Below are 12,600 nucleotides of genomic sequence, written 5' to 3' on the forward strand. Positions count from 1 at the left end.
CGGTAAATGCAGCTGCTATAATAGTCTGATTGATTGAAATTAGAGTAGGCATAGATCTAGTTACGGTTGCAAACCCCCAAAATAAAGCTATTTTGGATCAATTTCTATGCAGCCAGGGGCGGATTGGGGCCGGAAACCGGCCCGGGCTCCCATGTCGGAGCGGCCCCTTTTACTGACCGCGGAGCCCGGATGGGGAGTCCGGGGGCTCTCCCCCATGAAAATTTTGAAAAATGAACCCCAAATATGCGATTTGGTGGCATATCTGATTATAATCTCTGTCAAATAATATATCTCATAAATCGATTAATTTAGGCCAAAACCCATATTATTAATTTACGTATTGTCATTGTATCGTCAAAACCAGCTATCATCAAATTTTGCCGAGGCCTTAAAATTGAATTATTTTTTTTGGAGTTACTAACCATCGGCAGACGTTTCTAGCGACAGTGTCGGGTGAATCCGATGAAATTTACGGATGAAATTCTGAATCCCCATTGCAGGATTCCGAATTCCGACCCACACCCAGCACACCCGTTCCAGAAAGTTTATTATACCAGCCCAATCCAGATTCCAGTGATGACGTGGCGGCCCGTTAAAGCCACCGGCCACATACAACATGATCATCATCGCTCCATGGCCGGTCCAATACCCCCCCCCCCATATAATGTTCAGCAGAAAAGTTTTTTTTAGATGAATTGGACAATCCACCCCTGTATGCAGCCGTACTCACGGGCTGGAACAGCAAGAAGACGCGTTTAGTTAAATCTAGTAAGTAATGTCTGGACAATTAATTGTTCACATCCAGCGAACTATCGGTTGTCTATAATAAATATGAAATTTTTTTTATTTTTTTCATTTTGAATATAATTGATTTGTGGACCTATAAACTGTCAGTGGTGCAGAACGGGGAGGGCCTGGCATGGGCAGTGTCTAGTCGTTCGGATGGGACGAAAAACCGAGGTCCCATGTACACATTGGCATGTACATAAAAGAACCCCTGAGAATTGGAGTTTGAAATAAGAGTAGGCCGTAGCGCCACTTTCAAGGCAACATTACACATAATATATCAGACTGTATGGTGTATGTCCGTCTTCATTAGTCCAGTCGGTGCAGAAAAGTAGGACGTTTAATCCCATTTTATTCATTTACTTGTTTTAAAATAAATCTCACAAACTCTGTTTTGTTCTTTTACCACCGTAACGAATATACGACGTTGCTTGCCAGGCTCTCCCATCCGGCACCAGTGCAGGCCCGTAGGTATTTTAAAGCTATGGTCGGAAACTATTTTTTGCCCCCCCCCTCCGACTACGGGCCTGCACCAGTGTACTGACCAAGATTTTCCACGCCCGAAAATCCCGAGGAACTTTTGCGGCCAAAACAGGGAGCAAACCCAATACCCAGACTTTCTGTTAGCAAGCCAGCATTGTACTTACTGAGTCCCTTGACTCCACTTTATGTTTTGAAAGAATAATATGGCGTTTCCATAATACCTATTTAACCTTTTGTTACAGAGGGCACGCTGCTGTGAATGTGCGGACAGACAACTGTGACTATAGTATACTCCAACAATATTGCTGTGGTATGAAAAATTATTTGTGTCCCGTACTAAACAACAAAGATATTAGTAGCGGACATACCGTATATCCTTGCAGTTACTATATAATCAGACAAATATTGTCCGAGAGAGAGAGAAATGAAATGAAATGGGGTTTAACGTCCTACTATTCTGCTCCTAACCTGGGCTAATGAAGATGGGCACACGCCATACAGTGTGCTATGAGGGAAATTTTGCCCGGGCAGCGGCGCTACTGCCTACTCTTATATCGAATTCCAACTGCCAAGGGATCTTTTACGTGCACGCCAATGTGTACACGGGACCTTGGTTTATCGTCCCATCCGAACGACTAGACAGCTGTCCTTGTCAGGCCCTCCATCCTGCATCACTGACAAGGGGGAACCACGCGGGGGGAAAGAGAGAGAGAGAGAGAGAGAGAGAGAGAGAGAGGGGGGGGGGGGTAACATCCACTCGACACAAACTAGGTCATTTCGGGACTAACACATGGTTCAGTTTTATTTCAATAATTCGCTTGCGCGTAGGGGTCTTTAGCAGTCGGAGGAAACCGGAGGACCCGGAGAAAACCCACGAGGTTGGACAGGCGACCCTACTCCTGTCACATACAACCGGGCAATCGAAACTACGCCAGTTGACTCACTGACAGACCGTATGACACAGCGATGACGTGCTAACCATTCAGCCATCCAACCCCTTATTGTCCACGAACTATGTCATATCAATAGTACATCCATATGGCATAAAATTGAAACGTGGTATTCAGTAGCGGATTATCAGTGAGGCTGATGAGGCTGCAGCCTCAGGCCCAAAGATTTTGTAAAAAAAATTTTTTTAGACTTGTCTGATACGATTAAAAACGCATAGAAAATAAATGTTAGGGGGTGGGGTTTAGGCGCAACGGGAATCAACATAGGCCCTCACCCGAAATTAATTAGGCCCACGCCATTTTAAATAGGCCCTATTGTTTGCAGATCTGTTCTTATTTTTTAAACGTAGGCCTATACAATGTACGTTAAATCCTTGTAAGTTTTCGGTTATGTCTTGCTTAATATATTGTATCCACGTGACGTCATTTATGGGCATATAAAGTTACATTACTAATATCAAACGACTTTGGCTTAAGAAAAAATATCTAGCAAAAGATCTTGCGCTAGTTTCGGTGTAAACACCCCATCATGAGGAAATAGGTGTATGTACAGTTGGTTTCCGGTGACGTTTCTGCTGTCAAAGCATTTTGTACGACAAATTTCAATAGTTATAACTAATATTTTAATAATATCATAACCTCAGTAACGAATCCCGTTTTTAATGTTAGCAACTACCTTGGCTCTAACTTTAAAAACTAAATAAGCCCTTCAGCAACTGCCGCCCCTGGCCTTGGTGGAGCTTAATCCGCCACTGGTGGTATTGTACTATCCATGGTGTTGTATGTTACTATCTGAAGTGATGGTTGGCACTGGTACGTGCTACATGGAGTGATATCAAGACCTGGTACAATATGGTGGACATTCTACTACATGGTATGGTAGGATACTATCTAGAGTGATATTGGGAACTGGTGTTAAAACAGAATGATATTGAGACCTACTCCATGTTAAGCCGTGGCACTACATGGTGTGATCGATAGATGATGTGATATTGAGACCTGCCACAATATTTTGTGATATTGAGACCATTTAATGCATGGCGTGATTCCGAGACAGGGTAGTGCCATCACAAACTTAGGCTGCCTGTCTACAGTTATCTCCGCCTGAGGTAGGCTATGAAGTAGACAGATCAATGTGTGCAGTATGTGGGTAGTACATGACGTAATGTCAGGACTGGGTACTTTATAGTGAAATATTATTTATTACTAGATGATGTAATATTGAGACCAGTACAATATTGTGTGATACTGAGACCTTGTACAACATGTATTATTGAGACTGAGTGCTACACAGTGAGTGATACTGTTAGCTAATACAACTACAAATAAACACCAAACTATGGATAGAATTAGGTTCAATATCTGTCAAGACAATGCATTAGTTATTTCCTTCTAAGCAATGCTAGAGAATTTTGAATGGACAGCAGCCTTTCCACCTCTTCTTTTTCCTAGCATCAAGCGACTAGGTAACACTTTATCTTTCAGCACAATAGGTGGGAACATACTAAACTTACGCTGTCTGTCTACAACTAGCTCCAATTGCGAACAGACACAAAGCTAGTTGATCGAGATTTTAATTCCTTGTGTGAATGACAGATGTGAAACGGGGTAGAATCACATTACGAAATAGAATACTGATTTTTAGATATGGTGGTAGTCAACTACCCCTACCCCCCCCATGATGTAAAGTCAACTACCATTACATGATGTTAAGTCAACTACCCCTACCACCACATGATGTTAAGTCAACTACCCCTACCGCCACATGATGTTAAATCAACTACCCCTACCCCCACATGATGTTAAGTCAACTACCCCTACCCCCACATGATGTTAAGTCAACTACCCCTACCACCACATGATGTTCAGTTCACTACCCCTACCCCCACATGATGTTCAGTCAACTACCCCTACCCCCACATGATGTTCAGTCAACTACCCCTACCCCCACATGATGTTCAGTTCACTACACCTACCCCCACATGATGTTAAGTCAACAACCCCTACCACCACATGAAGTTCAGTTCATTACCCCTAACCGCACATGATGTTAAGTCAACTACCCCTAACCGCACATGATGTTAAGTCAACTACCCCTACCCCCACATGATGTTAAGTCAACTACCCCTACCCCCACATGATGTTAAGTCAACAACCCCTACCACCACATGAAGTTCAGTTCATTACCCCTAACTGCACATGATGTTAAGTCAACTACCCCTACCCCCACATGATGTAAAGTCAACTACCATCACATGATGTTATGTCAACTACCCCTACCACCGCATGATGTTAAGTCAACTACCACCGCATGATGTTAAGTCAACTACCGCCACATGATGTTAAGTCAACTACCCCTACTACCGCATGATGTTAAGACTTTGATAAATCATATAACATATAACCAGAACATTATGTTTATACAATTCTTTATCAGACAATACCTTTTACATAAAATTTAATTTTATTCAATAGTTTACATCATATTTATACAATTAATATACCGTTTATTAAATGTTCATATAAATAATAACATACTTTAACAGCCATTTAAAAAAACCTACCAACACACGATTCGAAGCAGCATCTCTTTCATTTAGGTCAAAATAAAATTGTCCTTATAGATCAGGGCACGACACCTCCTGTTTCACTCATATTTACCAGTAAGAGACCTTACCTGTTAGTCAATTTACAAGCCATAAAATTAAAACTTCAAATAATTTAAACATGCATTATGCAAGAGCAAAATCTGCTTATTACAAGTCGTTCTTTAGGCCTGAAATGTTATCTAAATTATCAATTAGTTTATATTCAAGGGAAGCTCTTTTGACAATATAAAAACAGCCCCCATTATGTAGTACATTCACCAAGCAATGAATGGATAGGCATTCGCATTACCGGTTCAATAATGTGCTTAGATATTAATGACACTCTTTTTTTTTATGAATTGTGGGCAATATGAGTCTTATATTAGTTTTGGCCATTACTAATGTGATATTTTTTCAATAAAAATAAGTTTACAAGGTGAAACAGATGACTTAACTATGCCTGAGGGTATTGAACTTTAATACATAAAATTTAACCTAATTGGAACTTCCAATTGTTACCCAAATCAAAGAGATCCTGTTCTTTTAATCATAACAACTGAGCACTTTTCTAGATTGTTTATCTTCAAGATTTATCTGCTACAAATTTACTTTCTGAACACCTATTGATAAATTTCATAACATCTTATCAAAAAATTGTGAAACTTTAAATACAGATTACCGGTAATCACAAAAACAAAGTGAAACAAGACATTTACGATTGACAAGACTCAACTTCTCCTAATCTGTGATACCACAGACCAGCAGCTACCTAGCTAAAATACAAGCTTATTTATACTTGTAGCCGTAATATTATTATTAAAATACAGATGTGACGTCACCCTTTGATGTTGGTGTACCATTATTTCAAATAATCGTACTGGCAACTTGCCAATCATACATTATTTATACTAGTGAAATACTGGACTCGTGTGACGTATTTCACTGTAAAAGCATGTGCGCAGTGTCTGTATTTTAAGACGTTTAATGGTCCCGAGCGTAAGACATTGCGTAATATTGTAAAAACACTCGGGCCTACGACCCTCTTGTTGTTACAATATATTACTTAATGTCTCGGTCTCGACCATTAAACAATACTTCTCAAACAAAGATAATTTATTTTTTCGTCTTTATTTATCTACACATTACTCAAGTTAATGTGGCAACTTTGATCTTCATTGAGAAGTTGCATACAGGTCATTGCGTGCTAATATGTCCATGTACCCTTACATCCACACAACAATAGGTACATAAAATATTTGATTAATTGTAACAGAGACCTATTAATCTTATTAACCCTTCAGGACCTGGTACCCAGTTCCCTTCAACAATTTTTGAAACATGATCTCTATTTTTTACAGTGAGGTTGTAGCTCAATTTTCGAAACAACCAAAACTGGACCCAAAGTCCAAAAAAGTTATTTTTCTTCTCAAATACCATATTATGGAAGTTGCAAGATATTTTGAATTTTCTGAGCAGGTGAAATCTGAGTAAATTTTGAAATAGATATAGAAAAAGTAATTTCTTACTATATCCATTCAGTACCAGGCAAAATTAAAGATAAATTTAAAGTTTTATCAATTTTGTAGCACATTTCTGAATCTGACCGAAACTATAGATTTATAGACAGGCTCAAATTGCCAGAGTCACAGGAACAGAAAAGAGTCCTTAATAATTCACAGCAATTAACGTGACTCAGGCAGTTTGTGGCACTAGAGGGAGCAATAGTGTATGGATGTCCGCTAAAGGGTTAACTGTACAATCTACTCTGTTCAAAATCTATAAAATCAAATCATTATACATAGATAAACTATTAAGTTTGAATACTGAAGCAAGGAGTTTTTCATAAATATAATAATATAGTAAATATTATTTAAATTATACAGCAGCTATTAATTTATTTGGGCAACATTTCAAAGAGTATTCTGTCAAAGTTATCAAGCTATCGTTGAGCAACTACTCATCAAAATGTCGGCCAAATAAATTAGTAGCTGGTTTTTTTTTCATAAGTAAGTGATATAGTTCATTGCTCTATCCAGTTACTAAATGCCAATAAAAGATTAAATAGTATTTGGTTTTTTTTTCTTTCTTACATCACATTTCTTTACACCAATTGTTCTTTGACTGTGACCATAATAAATAAATTTTCACAAATTGCAATCAGAAAATACTATATCTAAAAACTATATAAGGCATTCTTCATTAATAAGATTGGATTGGTATACAGCAAGAAATTACTTAGTATTACTGGGTCTTTTATATTAATGCTAGAAATCCATGGGCCTATGGCTCTTTTAAAAGAAAGTTCAAATCTTGTAAAGAAACATATTGTACTGTTACCTAAAATCATCTCTAATTGAAAGCTTAAATTTGCTTATCATCATTTGCATTTTTTGGATAATATCTAATTTTTTATGGCTTAATGTACTTATCAATCTGATTAAAATATAGATCTATATTACGTTTCGTTTTATTATACTTTCGATGGCCTACATTACATGAAGATTTGACCAGTTGCAATGATAGGTCGCGTCAAGAGGTCATACGAGCGGCTTTTGACCCCATGACGTCAGACATTTGATTAACCAATCAGCATTGAGATGTTACTAGTGGATTACGCACAGTTCCATGCAAAACACGCCTAAAGCTCGCTGTAACAGACCGTTTCATTGGCTAAGCCCTCACACCATTCAGAACACGTCAATGATAACTACTCTTCCAGATCCTAGTGTAGTAAAGACAAGTAAACGAAATTTTGAACTATAAAAACAAAACGAAATAGGAACTGTGTTTTAATCAGATTGTGTACTTATTCAAGAAAACAAGATAAAAATACCAAAGGTTTGGATTTAAAAGACCTCCATCAAAACATTTTGGTAAACATTACAGGGGCTACTGCTTTGTTTTTACCATATCCAGTTGATATATCGTATACAGAGGATGCTAAATGTTGACAAAGTTTTAATTAAACATACATTATGCAAGAGCTAAATCTGTGTATTGCAGGTCTTTCTTTAGGCCTGAAATGTTATCTAAATTATTAATTAGACATTAATTAACTTATCCAGACCATAATCAACTCTCGATGTATTTATTAGACATTAATCAACTTATTGGCGGCATCGCTAGGCTGCGATGTTTATTGGATTAGGTTCCGATTTCCTATTCGACTTCCATTCATAGTTTGATCATGAAATGGATAATCAAGACTATGTTTTTTTATCGTACAGACTTTAGTAATGATGATCGAGGTTGTGCTGAAAATTCAATTGCTAAAATCTAAGTTCAGAGTGGATCAATTTGACTGAAATTTTCAGCAAATTCCCTTTACATTATCTAGTTTCTAACTATTATAGTGAGAACTGCCAGCTCTTTATCTAATCTCCCATAATGTATCTTTAATCATATCTTTATAAAATACTGAACGGAACGGAACCATTTGTGGACTTATATTTTTCGTTTTAGAGATTCAACTTTCACAATATTGTAGTTTACAAGGGATTTAAAAATTCCTGTCAAATGACGATCAGATACTTAGGAGATAAACACTTCCTGTTTCGCATTTAGAGGGGCGGTTTCTAATGTAAAGTCTCTGGACATGTCTATTGGAAAATAACACCCCCTAAATGCGAAACAGGAAGTGTTTATCAACATTGTAACATGCTATTTTAGCATTTTAACAGAAATTACTAAAACAGAGGGGAGTTATTGTCCAATCGACAGTGTCTAATTGACCAATCAAAACACAAGATTCACTCTTAAGCATGTTACAATTTTATTTAGCTTGACTATTACCAAGGGTGGCTAACAGTAAATGACGACACAAGTTTGTCCACAGGGTTACACTCCTCCTCCTCTTTTTATTACATTATATTTACAAATATTATTATGTAGATTTATGGTAAATCTCAACAATATATTTCTACAATGTTTTATTATTTAACAGCAGGCAAGCAATGAGATGAGATGATACATAAAAAGGTCAAGAATTTCCTTTTCCAGAAGTAATTTTATTCAATGAACCATAGCACACATGCATGGGAATAATGTCACCCAATTGATAGTAGAATGGAATAAAGTGGTCATTTTTAGACTATCGATGTAGGACGGAGGGCCTGACAAGGACAGCTGTTAGTCGTTCAGATGGGACAAAAAAAACAAACGAGGTCCTGTGTACACATTGGCGTGCACGTAAAAGATCCCTTGACAGTTGGAATTCGATAAGAGTAGGCCTTAGTGCCGGTGTACGGGCAAAATTTCCCTCATAGCACACTGTATGGCGTATGCCCGTCTTCATTAGCCCAGTTCGGAGCAAAACAGTAGGACGTTAAAACTCCATTGCATTTCATTTCATTTCATTCATTTTGAGACTAACTTCCTGGTCACACTGGCTTCATCCAACTCCAATTGTCAAGGGTTTTATATGTGTGTACATTTTTTACAAACATGTGAGGAACTCGCTTGTTTATCTTATCCAAACAACTGACCTTGTCAGCTCCAAAAGTACCACAACTGACAAGTTGGAACCCGGCTTGAGAAATCCAATAGTTTTTCTCTGCCCATGCAGGGATTCAAACTCCGGACAGTCTAGCCAAAGAGCCCATCGGCTCCAGTTCCGTGGCCCACTCTGTGTTTCCATTTTATGGTAGTTAATGGGCATTTAACCTGAAAGACCTGGCCCCAAGTTCACAAAGCATTGTCAGACTTAAGTTAAGAATTTAATCAACTTTCAATCACTGTTTATGAGAAATATCTTTGATCTAGAAGCACAAAACTTTGCACATAGTTTCTTATGGATGTATTTGATACATTGAAACAACACAAGTTTTATAAAGGGCTATATTTTAGTTAAAATAAGGCAAACAATTTGTGTAAATTCTTAACTTAAGTCTGAGAATGCTTTGTGAACTCGGGGCCATAGCATGTGAAGACAAAAACAGCCATGAAATATAATTCTTGACCTACAATGTAATATTATACTATACTCAAAGCCATTAAAAACGCAATGCCCAATTCGTGAAATATTTCTGGTAAACATTTTTTTTAATCTTTTTTTTCACGATTTTAAGCAGTCCCATGTCACACGTTTTGCACGTGCATTCCCTGCACTCTGGCCTTTAAATACAGATCAAAATTTCAATATTCATCAATTTGGAAAATTGCCATGCCTTACACAAGAAAACAGGAACAGAGCTATTAACATGCTGGATCAGGGGGCTACACAGGTAGCCGTCACCAAACACTTTAATGTCCACCCATCGACCATTGCTCGTCTCAGACAATGCTTCCATGCCACTGGAAAACCTGCCGATCGACCGCCACCTGTAACAACTGCTGCTCAAGATCGCCACATCCGACTACAGCATCTGCGCGACAGATTCCAGGTGGCGTCATGGTTTGGGCCGCTATCACTATCAACATCAACTTCCGGTTCCAGTTGGTGGTGGTCCAAGGCAATCTTAACCCTATGTTGACGCCATCCTTTGTCCGGTGTTGCTTCCATTGCTGGCTCCACATGGCATCCGTCGACAGATGGTTTTCCAGCATGACAACGCCCGACTCCACACTGCCAGGTTGACAAGAGACTTTCTGAACAATCATCATGTCCGTGTTATGGATTGGCCCGCTATGTCTCCCGACATCAACCCGATCGAACACCTTTGGGATGAACTTGGACGACGGGTTCGAACTCAAGCAGAGGGACTCCAAAATCATTGGCAAACAATCCCACAGCGTGTAGTGAGACACCTGTGCCAGTCCATGCCAAGGCGACTTCAAGCATGTGTAAGAGCTCAGGGTGGACATACCCGATATTGACTTCAGCTGACCCCTGCTTTGTTTCATGGTTCTCTGACGTTTCGGTTTTGTGCATTTGTAGTGAATTCTTTCATGAAATTATCCACAGATGCTTGTTATCTCGATTTTGTCAATTGTTATGTACATTTGTTAAAAGTTGTTGTAGTAAATAAACTTTGAATTTGGCATTTAATGGCTTTCAGTATATAATAATAATGATTTGACATACTAAAGTGTTGTAGATTAAACCATTTTATGGAGTAAAATACTCACAAGATTCTGGGAGTACAACAATAAATAAACAAGAATACATAACCACGCACACTTCTATGACAAGGTCTCAACACAACAATTTTGACCAGTCAATGTTTAGCCAGCATGAGAAAAATACCGGTCATTCATTTTTTTATATTTTACAATTTATATTTAACATATCATTAAAATACAATTAAATTACTTAAAAAATCAAAATATACAATCAAATTGTTCTGTAAAGAAACAGGTTTTTATTTTATAAATATGTAATAAATAATCATATTTCTATAAGAGTTTTCAGATTTGAATGTCACACATGTAAATAAAACATCCGTAAAAATGACCAATCAAAATTTGGAAGTATAAGCCCTGCTCTACACACACACCGAGTTGAAATATTAAATTCTAAATTCAGTGTTTAACTGGCCACAATTTATGCTTTATTAATGAGGTGATACTCAATTGAATATTCCAGAACTATATTCTCTTAATCCTAGGTGTATTGACAATTGGGTGAAAAGCTACAGTCCATGTGTCAACTGATAAGAGAATACTCATCCAACCACGACAGCTGAAACATATTCATTGTGTTTAATTACATACCAATTCTACCTCAGCTGTCAGGATTGACCGAGCTGTGAAAGGATAAAATTCCATACTAGCCAATTACAATTCTGACAATTGGGAAGATTCTGGACAAACAATCGAGCATCCAATCCAAGATGTTATTGGTTGACATAAACATGTATCATATGTTACTGGTTTATATAATATTACATATAGCCTTTTTCTACTAAAATTATGTCATCTCCCATTTATGTCTGGCATACTAAAAGAAGATAAACACCCACTCTGCCACCTAATTTTGGATAAAACCGTCAATCCAAAATGTAAATTTTATAAAGCTTTACACTAAAACAGATAAAAGGTATATGTTTCAATATTTAAAGACGGTTCAACTTTTGGTTTCTAGTTCACTGCCATGTTATAAAGAGAGACAGTATTGAGATGTGTGTGTGCCATAATCAGTCTTCAGTAGATATCCCAAAAGGGGAAGACAACTCAGTTTAAAAGAAAAGGTCCCTCGTATAATCTGATATCACATGTATAAATCTGTTATTTACGAGACGTGGAATCCACTGCTCCTATATTTTGATAGATCTGTGATTTTTCTTCCGGTAACCTGGAAAATAAATTTATATATAAACAAACGATATTGGTTGTTTACATATTGGTCCGTTAATGTTTGAATCTTCATGGAAATATAGCTACAAAAAAGATAGTTTGCCAGGCAACAAAACATACACCCACAGCAGCTAAATCGTCCAGGCAGTCAGTAATGAAACATTTAAATTACACTAAAATCTGATCAAGAGTAACAACTCATTAAGTAATTACCAGAAAATCATTAGAATTTGTTTGGCCCGTGCCAACGTTTAGTAAACAAAACATTTAGTATCAATCATAGATTTAGCTGTTCAAGTTATCAAAATTCAATGATAATCAATATACTTGTTCGTCTCAAGACCTTAAAGGTCACCGGAAAAGGTTCATAAATTTTTTAAATAATGCAAGTAATTATGTCAACATATCCTTTCCATAAGTATAACACGAACCCGAATGTCAATATTACCTGCAACAGGTAAATTTCAACGTTAGCAATTTCCGCCATTCTCCGTGGGTAGTCGTAAATTTGACGTCATTTTAGTCCTTCTGCTCATATTCTAGTCTATATTTCTATGTGC

At 37.5% G+C, this 12,600-nt stretch overlaps 1 protein-coding gene across 1 annotated transcript in view; it reads right to left on the minus strand.

Moving 5' to 3' along the window:
* Nucleotides 1-4,631: 4,631 nt before the first annotated feature.
* LOC126826804 (tyrosine-protein phosphatase non-receptor type 11) overlaps nt 4,632-12,600 on the minus strand; it is a 39,389-nt gene continuing 31,420 nt past the window's right edge. The window contains exon 15 of the mRNA XM_050555892.2: nt 4,632-12,038. Within this exon, the coding sequence (XP_050411849.1) occupies nt 11,972-12,038 (67 nt within the window). The 3' untranslated portion in view covers nt 4,632-11,971. The remainder of the gene's footprint in view (nt 12,039-12,600) is intronic.

The sequence above is a fragment of the Patella vulgata genome, chromosome 7, assembly GCF_932274485.2.
Source record: "Patella vulgata chromosome 7, xgPatVulg1.2, whole genome shotgun sequence".
Taxonomy (NCBI): domain Eukaryota; kingdom Metazoa; phylum Mollusca; class Gastropoda; family Patellidae; genus Patella; species Patella vulgata.